Source organism: Megalobrama amblycephala, linkage group LG10, assembly GCF_018812025.1.
Source record: "Megalobrama amblycephala isolate DHTTF-2021 linkage group LG10, ASM1881202v1, whole genome shotgun sequence".
NCBI classification, from domain to species: domain Eukaryota; kingdom Metazoa; phylum Chordata; class Actinopteri; order Cypriniformes; family Xenocyprididae; genus Megalobrama; species Megalobrama amblycephala.
Window position 1 is genome coordinate 14,082,529 of NC_063053.1, and position 18,772 is coordinate 14,101,300.

At 37.3% G+C, this 18,772-nt stretch overlaps 1 protein-coding gene across 18 annotated transcripts in view; it reads left to right on the top strand.

Annotated features, from left to right (window-relative positions):
• The first annotated feature begins 1,819 nt into the window (after nucleotides 1-1,819).
• Nucleotides 1,820-18,772, top strand: part of camk2g2 (calcium/calmodulin-dependent protein kinase (CaM kinase) II gamma 2) — a 70,646-nt gene continuing 53,693 nt past the window's right edge. For 5 of the 18 annotated variants that reach the window (XM_048204692.1, XM_048204687.1, XM_048204691.1 and 2 more), the window contains exons 1-2: nucleotides 1,821-2,152; nucleotides 6,745-6,839. In XM_048204692.1, the coding sequence (XP_048060649.1) occupies nucleotides 2,088-2,152; nucleotides 6,745-6,839 (160 nt within the window). In that variant the 5' untranslated portion in view covers nucleotides 1,821-2,087. Of the gene's footprint in view, nucleotides 2,153-6,744; nucleotides 6,840-18,772 lie in introns of all 18 variants that reach the window. The other 13 variants (XM_048204689.1, XM_048204686.1, XM_048204690.1 and 10 more) reach the window with 9 other exon arrangements.

Sequence of the window (18,772 nt, forward strand, 5' to 3'; positions counted from 1 at the left end):
AACCATGAGCAATGCATTTGTTAATGTATTTGTTAATCTTTAACCTTAGTTAATAAAATACAGCTGTTCATAGTTTGTTTGTGTTAGTTTACAGTTCATTAACTAATGTTAACACATACAACTATTGATTTTAATAATGTATTAGTAAATGTTAACATTAACAAATATTAATAAATGCTGTAGAAATGCAGTTCATTATTAGTTCATGTTAATGTAGGCCTGATGTTAACTAATGAACCTTATTGTAAAGTGTTAGTGAATATGGGATTAGCAGTCTGTTAAATTCATTTTATAAGAATAATAAACACAAAAAGGACTGTTTGAGTTGAGTATTGTGCATTTTTCCCTTACTATTATTTTTTATTAGTCGTTTAATTATTTTAATGGAACTGGAACCGGAATCATTAGGCAGAACCAGAATCGGAACCGGAAAATTTATTACGATTCCCAACCCTACACATGGTATTGAGCTTGTGTAGCTCGAAGCATCTGCATCTATGTTGCTACTTGGTGTGTCATTTTATCTTACACATTTAACCCTATGATTATTCAGGTAGGGTAAGGTTAGTCAAATCTAGCCTAAATAAAGTGCACACCTGTCTGCAGGTGGAAGTTCTTCAGGAGTGACGTGGAAGACTTATAACTACAAACTGAGCCTCAAAAAAGAACAACCGAAAGGGAGTCTTGTACGTCATTCCTGCAGGCAAGTGAGTACTTTATGGTTTATGCTAGATTTGAATATCCTTACCCTACCTGAATAATCATAAAGGTGTAAGATAAAAAGACACACCAAGTAACAATGAACTTGCCTGGCCTTTGCTACTCTGGGCACCTTTGACGACCCATAATGAAACAAAAGTTTTCTGTTAGTTTCCTCCAAGTAACAGAAAGTAGATCTAGTCTTCCAGGGATGGATTAAAATAGTTTTTTAGAGTTATATTAGTGTTTAAGTTTGTCATGATATCTGTCAAGAACACAGTATAAGCACTGTGAAACTAGAATACAGACTGCCAGTGAAGTGCCCTTTATAACCATTGAATATTTTATGAATATGAGTTAGGGGGACTGTAAAATCGACATTTTAATGATTCAGCTTTCAGTCAAACATATGGCCAAGAAAAATAACTGACCAATGGTGCTGCCAATGCAGCACCTACTAAGATATAATAAAGCAATACTAAAATTGTATAAGGCCTCTTGTAGTTTTTGTTAATTTTAATACATTGCAATATATCTTATTTTTTTTAACTCAAAAGCAGCTTTGGCCATTTGAAACATGAATTTGCAAGGTTTCTTGTGTCAGACAGTCACTGTAGTTGTACACAAACGGTTTATTATGCTGCTTGATGCAGTTTTACTGTTCTTATACTTCAAGTTATTTACTTACAGTGACTAATGAATCGGAAGTCTCACACTTTCACAGGAAATACTTCTGTGAAAGATAAAGTGGGTAGGCCTATATTCAAATCAACTCTGATGTGTTTTAATAAAACTTGTACACAACCAAGTATTAATTGTATTTCCATTTTTTTTTGTTCATTCATCTAATTATAAAAGCTTACTTTTGCTTAGCCAAATCCTTTCATTCCATCATTTGCTTTTATTATCAGCTCTCGGCTCACTACGAGTCGACTCGGACATGTTCGAATCCTGAGTTATTGACTTCGATTCCTGAACAAATTGTTCAAACCGGTTTTGGGGGAACAAATCCGACCGATTCACTGAAAAGATCCGACTCCACAAAAAAGATTTGTTCACGTTCAGACATCTCTACACGAAAAACGCCGCAGCAGTCAGTTCATCATACAGCAAGAGCGCGACGTCGTTCTAGTCTTGTCGCATGCTCGAACCGTGCTTGTCACTTCTCGACGTCGACAGAGAAAATCTCGCGTGGCTGGCTGCGTTCTCTCTCTCTCCACCTCCACCAACACACGCGCTACTTACCAGCACCTCTCTCTTCCTTCTCCCCACCTCCTCCTCCTCCACTCTCTCTCTCTCCCTCCCTTTGAGTGAGCGAGAGATCTCCCGAAACCTGAGCGAGGCGGTCCCGGAGACACCAGAGAGGCGATATCCTCGTAAAGCGCAACATGGCTACAATTGTAACCTCCACCAGGTTTACAGACGAATATCAGCTGTACGAAGAGCTCGGAAAGTAAGCGACCGCGCCGCTGCATTTTGTGTGACGCGTTACACTCACTCTCTCTTCACTCACTGCATTGTGTCTCACCGTGTTGCCTGTGTCTAGTTCAGTGTGTTGACAGCAGCCTTCACATACAGAGGCGTATCGGTCTTGCATGTCAAAAGCCAGTGCAGACCGCTAACGGAAAGCTTGATTGAGTCGATTTGAACAATTCGGTGTGATTATTAAGCCTCGGCGTTCACAAAGCTCGTTTCTTTGTTTATCTTTAGATGCGTTTCCTAACATCGTGCTCGCGCGCCACAGGGTGCTTTCGGAGTCTGCGTGTCGTCGTGATGCAAGATGCAATACTTTATCTAACGTTACACTTTATCGACATGCGAACGACATTCGTTAGAAAGGGAAATCCTTCAGTCTGATGTGATAGGCTTTGTGATCTGAGTCCGTGTGTTGAATGCACACCTAAACTTTTACAGCATTCAGTAGCATTGATCAGATATCACTGATGACTGCTGCCGCGCAGGGTGATAGTACGGTTTGCTGCAGACTTGTGTAACGATAGTTACGGAAAATACTGCTGTTTTGGGCGTCATATATCGCAGAGTCATTGGGCGGTCGGTTACGCTTGTTGTCCAGCCGCCAAAAACATCACCGCGAGAATGAAGGAAGTAAATTAGCGTTGTCCAATTCGTGAACGAATCTTTTCTGTATAGTGGGGTCGTTTTAATGAACCAGATGAACCTGTATACAGAACCGGCCTGCACGATTGTTCGCGAATCGTATTGAATCTATTTGAGTCAACAACTCATACAAACGACTTTAATAATCGAATAGCAGAGATATTACAGTGTAAACACATACAAGACAGAGTTTGCTTTAATAAAAGCTTTAACTTAGTAAATAAACACGATATATAAAACTTTATTTAAAAAAAAAACAATATATCTGCACATGACTGAACTATTGAAACGTTTTAGAACATGATGGCATAAAGACCTGCTGAATCATTTTTTGAGCCTGTTGTAAAAAACTGAATGATTTAGATTTCACATTACTATTTTTTAACGTTAGAGCCTATATTATTTGTTTACCAGCAACCGAAGAAGTGAATTAGCATTGTTTGATTCATTATTAATCATATTGAATCTGTTTGAGCGGCTCTTGAATCAAAAACTCATTGATCCGAATCGATGAGTGAGCTAGTAAAAGAGCATTTTGGATTTACGTAGTATACAAATTGCTTTAATAGCAGATATCTTACAAATAAAACATACTGGAAATATGTTTATAATTAAATTGTATGTCAGTTTTGGCTGATTGTTTTAAGAAATAGCTATCGAATTAACTTGGAGGTGCGCTCGGAACACATTGGAGGTGTTAGGGTCCACATGAGGATGTAAGGTCCTGCTGAATTGCTTTTTATCTGTTATTTAACAAAACTGATAGAAAGAACTTAGCTGTGCAAATGGTTCAGATTTTCCATCAGTATTTTTAAACATCATATATCACACTGGTAACTTTTGTTAACAGTTGTTAACCAGCCGCCAAAAACGCAGCACGCAATGAAAGGAAGTGAATACGATAACGTAGTAATAGCCTTGCTGTTTTGTTTGTGAAATGTACAAATTAGCATTTGCTGTTGTGGCACATAACTATGTTGATAAAGCTGCTGTTTTTTTCTTATACTATACATTAGATGTCCTTATGCCTGACAGATATCACAGTAATCTGAGAAATTTGTCTCTGTAAACAGAAAAACAGAATTTTTCATGCCTGTACATGCTAGCCAATCAGACAAGTTGGAGGCGGCTCTGTGCCAATGGTGTCAGTTTAGGAATGGCTACCTTTTTATGCTGTGTTCACACTACAAGCGACTTTAGCTGCATGTTGCCAGTGGCTGGCGGTGAGGTCGCTAGTGGGTGTTCCCGTTACTGGTTGCCTAGTAACGTTTGTGAATTACATTCACGATGTTATTCCATGTTGTAGACAACAAATCAGTTTTCTTTCTGCTACAAACGAACATTTTGGAAGGAAAAGACTAAATATAAATGGAATTAGTACATAAATGATTAATATTAAAGATTAAAACAAGAAACGGCGAGTGCTCTTTTTATTTATCTGTGGCACAAGCGCCAGTCTGGGTTCTCAAAACTCTTCCGGCTCAGCATGGACACAGAGACATATCATAAATTATAGGAAAGTTGCTGACCACTAAAATTAAATTCTCCATCTTGCCTCGACACGCCACTGCAAGATGTTGAGACGGATCACGTGCGCTCCACTCCTATTGGTTGTCTCGACACTATCGCAAAAATTGCTCTTCATTTGCATAAAGTTAAACGTATCTCAACTTTTTGCATCGCTGTAAACGCCTGCATCCTGTTGCCAACGGTGACTGAGAAATTACCTTTGTCTTGTCGGCGGACATTAATGGGATTGTGTCGCTTTGTTGCTGCGTGTCGTTGGTAATGTGAACGCAGCTTAAGCCCCTTTCATACTGCCAACGCTTTGTCACTGTACAGTATGTCGCTAGTCTCTATACTGTGAAGACGCTTGTGGGCGTTCCCAGTGCTGTCGCTCTTAATGTTATTGATAGACTGCACGTCTGGCTAAATTTTTAGAATATGCAATCACAAATTATATATAAAACTAAGATATCGTTCTAATTTGACAAGAAATTAGACTTAAAAGAATTAGCAATAGCATTCTGCTGTTGGAGAGTGTTGTTATATAAACTACAGCAGTGCTAAGTGCATTAAATTATTAACTACATCAATAAATCAAGAATTAAACCCACTCATACTGTCAAAAATTACTAAAATATCATTCAAACAGTCTTCACTCCTATTGGTTGTTGCTCGGGAAATTCGCTGCTCATTTGCATAAAGTTAAAATTTCTGATATTTTGTCGCATCTCGCGTCGCTTGACACGCCTACATTCTGTTGGCAATGGTCACTGTCACTCGTGTCACCAGAAGTCGCCAGCTCTCCATTGAAAATTAATAGGTACATGTGGCTTTATCGGATGTGTGTCGCTGGCGGTGTGAACGGGGCTCGGGGTGTTCAAACTGACAGTGATTTCCACATCATGACTGACAGCAACTGTTAGCAAAGCGACTAAGCTGAACAGAGCTTACTAGAAATTAACATACAGCGACTCCACAATTTAAATGCTATCAGTGTGAATGCATCATAATGGGTTAGAGTAACTGGTTAGCTTGATTAATTTAGCCCCTGCTGTTAGATGCCATACCTACACCATTCTGCTCCCAAAAAGCCTCTTTCTTCATTCAAAACTAGCTGTGTGTTATGAGTACACTTTTACATTTAAATTGTAAATATAACAGTATAGTGTCGTAGATGTTTTACCAGTGCCTGAATCATTTTCAGAGAGCTCTTAAAAATCAGAAATGGAATATTTTCCCTGTTTGCTATCTTTCACGTCATAGCTCACGATAGTTGACTATGAGCAGTATCATAGCAGTAGCCAAAAATGGCATAAAACAAGTATGTTTTGTGCATAAATCATTAACAGCAGCCTTAATTATAATTATGCGGCCATCACATGCAGCTAGTTTTCCTCACTGGACAGTCATTGGTCTCTAAATAATAATTAATTTTAAGATTATTGGAATACAATACAATGACCTGTTTTAAGTATCACCTTTAATGCTGATTTTTTTTTTTTTTTTTTTTTAGTGCTAGTCAAAATGTTGCCGTCACATTATTTTCCTGATTTTCTGTCCAGTAGAGTGCAAAAGTTGGGCCCCGGAAGGGGAATCGATCAATTCTCGATAGGAGGATTAATTTTGAATGATAACTTATAAACCTTTAAAGACAGACCTTCTGTGAGCTACAAGGTTAAGCGATGGTAAATGCTATTGTTGAAGCCATCAGATCTCATTTTCAACTTTTTTTTTTTTTTTTTTTTTTTTTTTTAAATAATAGTGTTTAACAGTGGAATTCCTGCTTAAAAACTACATTACCCATGACTGTGCAAATAAATCTCAACCAATCAGAGAATCAAAACAAGCAACCAAAAGAGCATTTTAGAGCCCGTCCACTCCCATGAAGCTCTGCAAATTATGTGACAGTCACTCTCCCTACGCTCTTGAACTATTTCAAATATTTCTCTGTGATATGCATATTTTGCAGTAAACTTGAATATGTTTTTTATATGTACATTATCAGCATCTTTAAATCAGTATTTTTATTTCTACATCATTTTTCATCATTTTTTTCCCTCATAAAGCCGTTAAGTACACAATCTTGTATCTTTGTTGTTTTGTCCGATTTTCAAATACTTTTTTTGCATCAAATTAAAATGTGTAAGGTTGTGATTCTTTTCTTACCTGGTTGGTTTGGCTCATGACTTATAACGCTTTAATGAAGACTTTTGTTAAAAAAAAAAAAAAACCCTGTGGGATGTGGCTATAGCAAAATGAATGTGGAAAAATACTTAAGAAACCAAGGCCACTGCAAAAGTGGGCGGGCACTGTTAGCTTCATTTGTAACATTAAGATTGTGATGTTTTTTGCTTGAGTTGAATATCAGGCTTGTTTGATTGTGTTATTTTTGACATGTATTGCTGTGCTTCTTTTAAACAGGGGAGCCTTCTCTGTTGTTCGGCGATGTGTAAAGAAATCAACCGGCCAGGAATATGCTGCTAAGATCATCAACACAAAAAAGTTGTCAGCAAGAGGTAAGGTTTTGCTTTTGCTGTCCTGTTAGTTGGGCTCATGCATTTTGATCCGCCTTAATGTCTTCCTAGAATATTACATCTTCTACTAGTGTCAATACACCATCAGTGTAACTAGGGTTTTTCTTTTCAATCTGACCAGATGTGCGTTATTTGTGATTTAGTACACTTTCAGAAAGACTGTGTCTTAAGAACTAGTTAGTTAGACCAACTAGCAGTTAACAAATGGGTGAGTTGTACTTTTCCAATTCAAAATAGGCCGCTCTACCTTTTTATGTAACTGACTTTAAATAGCTAGGACCAGTCTTGAAGAAAAAATTTAGATGACTAACTTTCAAAACTAAATCTAAGCAGTTTATTCAACTGGCCACTGGTCACTTATGACTGATTCTTCTTTTTTTAAATGGCAGACACTGCTGTCTGATTGTACTTTGAGGAAATGCTAATTTGAGGTACATTAACCTACCACAATGCTTAACAGGAAGCACAGAGGTATAATGATATTAGTCCTTCCATTCTGCATCAAGCAGACTGAACAATATTGGTAATTTGTCTCACTTTGGACGGGTCTGTGCTGTGCTCTCAGAAGTGTAACAGCTAATGTAGGGAACCTGTTGATGCTACTTCGTTCATTCATTCTTTCTCCATCTCAGTTGTCACTAATCACTGTCAGTATCATCAGTACTAATTATGCTGTTGGTGAAGATGGTAGGGGATATATGAGCCTCAGCCACTGTTTCACCTGCATCGCAAACAAAAGCAGCAGATCTATTTCGGGCAACAGACACTTTGTGTACCTGTCCTCCAATGGTATCAGGTTGGGCTGTCTAGGTTTGAATTAAATGAAATGGATTTTAATTAAATTACTCTTTTGGATTGTCAGCTAGGCATGGGCATGATTACTTGGAGGTGGCAGCAAAGATTGATCATGATAGCAAAGTAATTGTGTTAACTTTGTGTGAACTTTTCACACAGACTGAAATGCAGTAACAATAATGTGCCAAAATGGGGCTTGATTTTTAATCTTGTGGCTTGTTAGGGGTCATTCACACAAAATGTGTTTTTGCTAAGGATGCACCGATATGATTTTTTTTTTTTTTTTGGCCGATACCAAATTTAACAAACCACTTTTGGCAGATTCCATTTCCGATACCGATATTTGTCACTTGCTCACTTCAGTATTTTTAAACATCATATATCACACTGGTAACTTTTTTAACAGTTGATAACCAGCTGCCAAAATGAACTGCACAGCACGCAATGAAAGGAAGTGAATACGATAACGTAATAATAGCCTTGCTGTTTTGTTTGTGAAATAAAATTAGCATTTGACATGCAATTCTTGCTGTTGTGGCACATAACTTTGTTAATAAAGCTGCTGTTTTTTTCTTATACCATGCATTAGATGTCCTTATGCCTGACAGATATCACAGTAATGGGTGTTTTGAGAAATCACATTTGACTGTAAACAGGAAAGCGGAATTTTTCATGCCTGTACATGCTAGCCAATCAGACAAGTTGGAGGCGGCTCTGTGCCAATGGTGTCAGTTTAGACCTGGGGTACCTTTTTTATGCTGTGTTCACACACTACAAACGGCTTTATCGTTGTATGTCACCAGTGGCTGGCGGTGAGGTCGTTAGTGAGCGTTCCCACTACTGGTCGCCTAGTAACGTTAGTGAATGACATTCACAGATGTTACACAGATACATTTTTTTTTGGCCGATACCCAATTTAACAAGCAACTATTGGCAAATTCCAATTATGATACCGATATTTGTCACTTGCTCACTTATTTAAAATTTTGTCAATAAAATAGATTACTGTTTTGATCATGTTTTAAAAGTTCAGAAACACATACTTTAAGGTATATTATCTCTGCATCATCAAATATTACTTTATTACATGGACTGCATCCATTTAACATTCAGCAACATAAGAGAGGCACAAAAAAGAAAAAAAAGAAACTAAGAAAAAAAAACTAAATACAAATAAGACAACATGACAACCTTCAGAGGTTATTTTTGCTATCAAACATTTCTTAACATTAACTAATTTTTGACATATTATTATGGAACATTACATTTTTCTTTAATAAACTCATTCTGTGCATAAATTTTTGCAGCATCTAGTGGTGAATTTGCAAATTGCAATATAGAGAAACTACAGTGGCCAGCACAGGACAAAGATGTTGTTTGAGACAGCAGAGAGTAGCCAGTCAGAACGTGCTCTGAAGAGCAGTTTGTCCATTTAGGGCTACTGTAGAAACATGCCAGTACAAAATGACGACTTAACATGTAAGGGGACCCGCAGTGTATGTGGATAGAAATGGCTCATTCTAAGGTAAAAAAAACATAACAGTTCACTATGTAAGGTCTTTATACATCACTGAAAACATAGTTATGTATATTATATTGCATTTCTGTCAATCGATCCTTTCTGTGCTACTTCAGAAAGAGATTGACTGCTTTTTCCCTACTAAAGTGAGTGTAACAAACTCTACAGGGCTCAATGCTAAGGAATCTTTCTTGCACAAACAAATTAATACAATATATTGTGTGTGTGTGTGTATGTATATATATATATATATATATATATATATATATATATATATTGTCTCTGTAAACAGGAAAGCAGAATTATTTTATATATATATATATTAAATATATGTTAATCCTTATTACTAAAGTTAATCACTCGAGCAGTTTTTATTTATTTATTTTTATTTATTTTTTTGTCATTTGATTAAAAGCACAGACAGCAGCGCAGCAGGAATATTAGGCTGTTGTCACTTTAAGACCGAATGCACAGATCCAAGGTACTGATACACATGCGTTTTCTTTCTCAACTGTTCACAGGCACTTAAGACATAACTGACTATGTATTTTGACATAATGTTGTGTGAATTTGTCTGTTCAAGCACAAGAAGATGTGAGAGAGAACATAGTTCAGTATTTGTGCCTAATTGAGTTCTGTTTTGCGCTTGAATATTTAAATTAAAATCACATGCAAATGCTAAACTGTTGTGACGATGCAGCACTGGCCCAAACAGGACGTTGACAGTTTCATCAACTGTCCCGAGTGTCGTTCACGATGGCACTGGACCATCCGGCAGTCCTTATTGTTGACCCCTGCTATATTTTGTACAGATTTTTTGTTTTGGCAAGTATTCAATTATTTCACCCAGAGAAAAACATTGGATTATGCAACAGACATTATTCAACTCAGTGCCTTCATGCAGTTATTAATAAACTGTCAGTTTGTTATATCAGCCTTTTTCATGCTATAGCTGTCCCTTAATGCAAAAGGTATGACTGCAGTCTAAGTGGAAGAGAGGGGGTACGCAGAAGGATGTTAAATACTTCGGGGGTACGACACTCTAAAAAGTTTGAGAACCACTACCTTACAGTGTTTTGTTTATTTTTTTGGGGTACGGATGCAGTGGGTGGTAACGTGTGGTCTCATGTAAAAGCAGTTCCCTTCGGCCTTTTTTGCTTTTTTAGGTGAGAATGTGTGAGCGGACACATGGCCAGAGCTAGAGAAATGATTGTTCTGTCTGTAGACCTTCATGCTGAATAACAGCAGATCCTGTTCTCTTTGTGCGCGTATGCGTTTGTGTACGCTACGGTCCCCATGGATGGCCAGTAAACAACAGATTTATTTAAAAAGATCCTTGGACAAAAAGCAACAGGTAATTAGATCAGCATAGTTTGGCGACTCTCATAGGCTTCCTTTCAAGGAACCTGGCAACTGTTTTTCTTCAAACTCTTCATCATGCTGGCTGGCACTGCATTAAAAAGCAACAGCGCTATTCATTCGGTGGAGCCCACACAAGTGCCAAAGCCCCCTCCCGTGAAATCTCCCCATTCCCTTGGCCTTAATCAAAGCCCAGAGAGATCTCTCGACATGCCAACCTGTTAACGGACACGCATAAGCTATTATCATCTCTGAGTCATCTTGCAAAGGCCAGGGCAGTCTGCAATTACTTTATTATTATATCTTATAGTATATAGAGTGCAGTACTCTCTTGTATGTTGAGACTGCCACAGTATGGGTTGTTGTTTATAGTAGTGCTCCAAATGGCTTGTAAGATTGTTATTTATTATATTCTTATTTTTCATTGTGTAGTTTGATTAAATTTCAGTTATATATTATATTGAATTTATTTGAATGTAATGCTTCAATTTAATATATATATATATATATATATATATGTTATATGTAAAGCACACCAGCTAAGAACAAATAACAGGAACATGATCTTTTACTTTTGCTGTGAAACTGTTAAACGGTCATGAACCAACAATGAACAATACTTTTACAGCATTTATTAATTTAGGTTCATGTTAATGTTAATTTCCACATGTGCTAATCTATTTTTAATATTTTATTGTAAGTATAAATTACCATTCATTTCTGTTTTTCTAAATTTAATTTATTTTATGCTGTAAAAATTGTTCATTGTTGGTTCATAAATCCTAATGCATTAAAGTCACAATGTAATGGAAGTAGCTACAGATATTTTCTTTCAAATTGGGGTTTTTCAGAGTCAGAAATGGTCTTTGGTGGTGGCTGACGAACATGGTACAAAGTACCCTACCCATATGAACTGCGAGGCTAGTACTAAATCCAAAATAAATGCAAAGAAACAGTTTTTAATATTAACTTGTTCTATTTATTCATGAAATAATCACTTAAAAATAATCAATTTAATGCATATTTTCATTATTTTTCATTAAAATGATTTGAGATCAGATGAATTATTTGAGACCCCTCCAGTACCCTGTTGAAGACCTCAGATGTAACATTATTCCTATACAGTTCTGTGGACGTGTGGTTTGGATGAACATACTAATGGTATCGTGCTTGCTTGTAGCGTGTGCGTGTGTGTGTGTGTGTGTGTGATGGTGGTCAGTGGTGTGATCCAGGGCAGCGTGGAGCCTGTGGCTGAGACGCAGGCATCGTGAGCATGCAGTGGTGATGTCAGGAGGCGCGTGAAACACTGCTGAATAATTGAGATGCACAGCCTGCCGTAGCTCTAAATGGAAAAAGAGGCTAAGACCTTCAGCACTTTCTACCTCTCCACATCTCTCTCACTCTCTCTGACCTCCCTCAGATCAGCTGCAGAATCGCGGCCTTGCCGTATTATCAGGGCCCCGGAATGCTTCCTCACTGCTCGCTGGAGGGTGACTGGCAGAGGCCTGATAAACGTAACAGCACTGCTGTGGTGAATCTTTAATGGAACAAACTGTGAATTTTTAATAAACCCCAGCCAAATGGTGTGTGCGCACAACGGAAATAGTGGCTGATGGCGGGGTGTGTGTTGGGACACATTTAAAGAAAAGATACAATTGTGTGCATGTTTATAATGTATGTGTGTAAGTACCATTGAGGGCCAGAGGTGTGAAAGGGAGGGGAGAGATGGTTGTGCACTCGTAAGAGTTTTATGTACTTGTAAGTTAAGCTTGTGTACATGTGTTGGGTTTGTATATGATTTCATGAGGGATCATTCTCAAATGGATTACACCGTTATCCATTTGAGCTGGATAATGCCATCAGGTTTTGCATTAAAGTACATCATTGGTGTCAAACTCAGTTACTGGACGTCACTGTCCAGCAGAGTTCAGCTCCAACCCTAATTAAACAAACCTGAACTACCTAATCAAGGTCTTCAGGACTACTAGAAACTTCCAGGCAGGTGTTTTGGAGCTGGTTGGAGCAAAACTGTGCAACTGTGCATGACAGTGGCCCTTGAGGAGCACATGACACATGTGAGTTACATGGATAATATAGTTTGTAATGAAAACTATGTATTACTTTAATATTTCACAAAATGCAATCATTTTCACTAGCGATAGACTGATTAGGCTAATATTCTGGCATTTAGCCATCTTTTTTGATTTTACTGGCTGATTTTTGGCCATTTTTAGGTAATGAGCATTTGTCAATAACCAAGTCCACTTGGCCAATATAAACTACCTTTCAAAAGTTTGATACGATTTTTTAATGTTTTTAAATGACACCTATTATGCTAACAAAGGTTTATTTTATTTAATCAAAAATGTAGTAAAAAAAACAGTATAATTGTAAAATGTTTTTTTTTTTTTTTCAGGAAAGAATAGATTTGATTAAAAGAATAGTTTAAAAGAACAGAATTTGTTTGAAATATAAATCTTTTGTAACATTATAAATACCACTTTCGATCAATTTATGCATCCTTGCTAAAATGATTCATTTCTTTCTAAAAAAAAAAAAAAAAACCTTACTGAAGAACGGTAGTGTATAATCACATTATATCAACTAGCCACGCCGCTTTTTAAATATCAATATCGGCCACTGAAAAACCCATATTGCTCAACCCCTAATTTTCACTAGTTGTCCCAGACTTTTGGATTGTATAGTGTGTAACAGGTGTCAGAGGAGAAACTCCAAATGCTCCAAAGTCTACATAGTCAATATGACTCCCCATATGGTCTTTGCTGCCTGTTGCACTCTAGTTCCTGGTTATTCCTGTCACTACACATTAATGCACTGGGTCAATACATGTACCAATCTCCTGTCACACCCTTCTCAGATGCCTTGAGTCTACTTTGATGATGTCACCATGTTTCCTGTAACCTTAGATCATGAACTCATAGATAATATTTAATTGCAATTGCTTAGAAAGGGGTGTATGACAGGAAAGCTGCCTTAATTCATCTCGCAAATTAGAATGGGTGACATTTCTCAATTGCTCAGTATCACTTGCAACCTTAATTAAACAGGATTTCGATTACCAGTGTTGTTCATCAGTGTCCAAATTGATTGATCTATCAGTTTTTGGCTGAAATTTAGCTTTAGCTCATGACATCCAGATCAACTGCGTATCTATTTTGGGATAGTTTACAACAAAATGCTGACATGATTTTTTTTTTTTGGCTATATAAAAATGTGCATTTATATTAACTGTCATGTATTGCCAAAAGATATTCAAATGTTTTGAAAGATGGCAGATATGCTGATTTATTATACGAGTATTCATTTTGTAGAACTAAAAATAATAAGGCAAACCACTTATTTTGTTTTGCAATTGAGAGCATATGGAAGCCATCATTTCACTACCCTGGAGTTTGAGTGTCTTGCTCAAAGGAAAGCCTACTGTGCATGTTTCCTCAAAAGCAGAAGACTTCAGTTCTGAAATGTTACATTTACTATTCAGTTAGTTGGTCATTTAAAACAATGGACTCAATGAACCTCAATTAACCTTCTGAGTTGAGTTTCCTGGATGCAATCCATAAATGTAACATTTGTTTGTATTCTAGTTCAACAGGTGCCCTGAAATAATCACAGCACCTCTGTATACTTTCATTATGACTCTTGTTTATTTACGTGAAATTTCAAGGAATTTTGATGACAACTAAACAATAGTTTGAATAGATTTAATTTAAAGGATTAGTTCACCCAAAAATTAAATTTCTGTCAAGTACTCACCCTCATGTTGTCCCAAACCTGTAAGACCTTCATTTGTCTTCGGGACACAAATTAAGATATTTTTGATGAAATCCGAGGGTGTCTGATCCACACATGGGCAGCGACGTTTTTGCACCTTTTGAGGTCCAGAAAGGTATTAAAGACATTGATAAAATAGTCAATGTGACTTCAGTGGTTCAACCGTAATATTATTAAGCGACAAGTATACTTTTGTGCACAAAAACAAAACAAAAATAACAACTTTATTCAACAAATTTGTCTGTCCCCTGTCATACTGCTACACTATTTCCGTTGCAGAGCTTTTGGGTTTACGTCCGAACGCGGGCTCAGAAATTTTATTTTTGGGTTAACTAACCCTTTAAGTGGTTGGGTTCCAGCATTAGGGATTTTGAAGATGTTAGATTAACATCAAAATATACGCTGCACCTACCAATGACAAGTAATTATCCACTGTTATCGCACAATTAATATCAACACAAAAGCTCATCTTCCTCTTCCACATATCCAGAAAACAGGTCTGTCATGCTATTTACACCGCAGGCTGTTCATTTCAAACCAATGAGTGTTGCTTTGTATTTTGAAAGGACATAATGTATTCTATGATATGCATAAGACTGTACCATGTGGCACACTGTACAAACATTGACACAGATAAACACCATTATTCAGGTGGCTGACTCGTTGTTTGCAAGGCCCTAAATAATTTATTCATATTTCAGGCTAGAGTCACTATCACCAAGCTGGCGAGGGAGAGCTGAAAGAGTTGTGATCAGTTTTTTACCTGGCAATCTTTACTGAGCTGAGAATTCTCTATTAAGCATTAATATTTTTCGGTCATAGACAGCATTCTATTATCCTACAATACACACCATATAAAACAATCGAAAATTTAAAACAATTGATACTCTCATATTTAGTAAATACTGGGATTCTTCTTTTTTTCCATTTCAACAGCTCCATCTCCATTGATCTTTTGGAACAGTGTTTAGAGTTGGATCTTGGACAATATTTTAGGGATTATATGCTCTTGTATTTAACATTACAAGCCAGCAGAGCAGACTGTTATTGACAGTTAACAGAGTAGAATTGTTTTTAATTTTAATTCAGTGATTCTCAAACAACAGCGAGCTTTAGCAAACATCCAAGATGACTTAAAATGTAACATAATTTAATTATTATTAATTTATAATTAAATAATTAACATAATTAATCAAGATTCATATTTCAGTTCTTGAAAACTCTGGAAAAGAAATTAATCATGGTTAATTAATACATATTAATTTTTATTAAAGGTCCCGTTTTTCGTGGTTTTTTGAAGCTTTGATTGTGTTTATAGTGTGCAATATAACGTGTTCATGTTTCGCGTGTAAAAAAACACAGTATTTTTCACATAATTTACTTATCTGTATACCTCTGTTTCCACTGTCATAAAAACGGGCTGATGACTTCCTTGTTCTATGAAGTCCCTCCTTCAGAAATACGTAACGAGTTCTGATTGTGCCAGCAGTTCCTGTGTTGTGATTCGACAGCAGTTTAGCGCATCTTGCCCGGAAAGGTCACGCCTCTTACCATAACGTGGAGATGCACGCGCTCAGTGTTATTGTAAACATGTCTTTAATTTTACCCTATAAATTTGAGCCGGAATCAGACCCGGTGATTGGACTGCGGGATGAAAATAACAGCGTTTCGACGACATGGCGACAAACACACTCTACAAACGCAACTCTTGTGTATTCCTGTGGGCGGAGGTTAGTCAAAAAACTGTTTTAGTGACGTCATTAAAGAAGGAAGTAGAGGGATGTAGTCCAAACTGGCCGTTCGATGTAGGCGACTTCTGTTAAATAAAATATCTCGCTTGGCATTGAACTTTGAGCTTTAAAATTGTACAGATTTTATTTATACTCTAACAACAACATTACACACTACATTACACGTTACTTTTGTATTTATATATAACAATATATTATTATGGTGGCCCTTTGAATATTGTCTTGGGCAATGGGGGTCCTTTGGGTCTAAAAGGTTGAGAACCACAGGTTTAATCTTGTCTCTTTCTCTTTTTTTTACATTTTTGATGCTGTAGTCCTAAAAGCAATTCTGAAGGGACCATATAAGACTGAGCCCCGCCCACAAGTAGTGACCTCATACATTATTTTGGCCAGTTTTCACCCTCTCTTATAGCTGCAGTCTGTAAGTTTTGCCTCTTTGTTGCCATCTCTGTTCGAAACCTGCAATTGCAGTTATTTGCAGAATTATCATCTTTATGTGGGTTGTGCATCGGCATGGCTCCTCAATGCGGATGAATCTAATGTTTTGAGGAGAATTACATGACTTTCTTTTGCTTTTTCATGCTGAAATAATTTTAGCTCAGTCTTTTTAGAATTCTAGAATAATTTCGATGGGCTACACCAAGCATACAGCAGGTTAATTTAATTTTGAACCAGTCAGTAAACACTTGACCCTGACAGAATTGAGGGGGAAGTGAATTCACAACAAGGTCATCCTTTATTCTCTCACGCTGTCATGCAGTGGTCATAGGGATTTGTCCTACCTGCTTTGTTTTAACTGCTGGGAATCTGCAGGCGTCTAAAGCACGTAACAGGATAATCCCTGTTGGATCGGGGAGAGAAATGTAGTGACACCCTGGATCAGCAGATGGTCTGGTGCGGGACAGACGCGCGGCTTAAGCTCACACTTACACACAAGAAGCACTTCAGCGTACAAAGCCAGACACCCTCCACTTTACACAGAGCAGCTATGATTATCCTTTCTTCCTAGAAAGAGTTGAGCTGAGGGGCTGTGAGTTTGCATACATTGTAAACATTGTTTCCACTAGCCAGTGTTTGGATATTTTGGATTTTAAACGCAGTTACCTAATGAGGAAATAACTGCCAAGAGCCTTTGACGTGATTGCTGTGGCCATGGGATGTCTTCGCCCCGTTTTAGTGCAGAGGTTAGATTATACGCGATTGTGAGTGCTGTTTTATTGGGAATTCATATGAGTCCATCAGTTGGGCAATTCTGGTTGACAGTTTTACTGTCCTTTGTTGAATGTTTACCTTTTATCATAGCGTGTCAATATACTTGCACAAAGCACACACACCCTTCCTAAAAGACTTAGAATTTTATCTTGTGGTTAAGAAAGGTTTTTTGTTGTTGTGTTTTTTTTTGTTTTTTTTAACCTTCTCAGTGCGTGGATGGTGGTGGTGACAATCCTGTTGGTGGTTGGACTGCTCTCATTCCATGCCTCTCGACAAAAGTATGCAATTGAACTTTGAAATCAATCAGAGGAAAGAGTTTTGAACTGAATCCACTTGAATGAGCATTAGGGATGTGCAAGAGCAGTCATAATTGACTAGTTATGTGGTTGAATGAATTTTTTATATTTTTCTCTGATGTTCAAGTCGTGTTGTAATGGAAGTAGCAATAGATCTTTTTCTGCATTGTGATGCACATCCGAGTGAAACGGATTATCAAAAAAGAAAAAATGTAGGACGCTGACTTGGTTCTATCTGTCTGTTGCTGATTAGATCTAAATGTGTGCTTGCAGTCGATTGTAAGAAAGGGGTGGGGATTTAGTGGTGTACGCCACAAGACAAGTCTGTCATTTCACCATAAGATTGAGTTATGATATTTAAAAAAAATAAAAAGGGTGAAGGGTGAGTAAATGTAAGTAAAATGTAAATAAATATATTCTTCAGTACCAGATTAATATAGAGAGACAACTATAAGTCAGCCAATTTAGGTTGATTCCCACAAAATATAAAGAAGCACAAAACTATTATCATATGACATTGTTTTCTTTGATGATTGGTTCTTCAAAAAACATAGACCTTCAGATTATACATGATAACGGGAACTTTGTTCACAGCAGTTGATTTGAAGTCAGACAGTAATTGCCATTTATTATTGTAGAAGGCGTTCTATTTGTTTGACAAACAGTGCTTTAATGGCTGTAGCAGCATTGCTTTAAAGGTCCCGTTTTTCGTGGTTTTTTGAAGCTTTGATTGTGTTTATAGTGTGCAATATAACATGTGTTCATGTTTCGCGTGTAAAAAAACACAGTATTTTTCACATAATTTACTTATCTGTATACCGCTGTTTCCACTGTCATAAAAACGGGCTGATGACTTCCTTGTTCTATGAAGTCCCTCCTTCAGAAATACGTAACGAGTTCTGATTGTGCCAGCGGTTCCTGTGTTGTGATTCGACAGCAGCTTAGGGCATCTTGCCCGGAAAGGTCACGCCTCTTACCATAACGTGGAGATGCACGCGCTCAGTGTTATTGTAAACATGTCTTTAATTTTACCCTATCAATTTGAGCCGGAATCAGACCCGGTGATTGGACTGCGGGATGAAAATAACAGCGTTTCGACGACATGGCGACAAACACACTCTACAAACGCAACTCTTGTGTATTCCTGTGGGCGGAGGTTAGTCAAAAAACTGTTTTAGTGACGTCATTAAA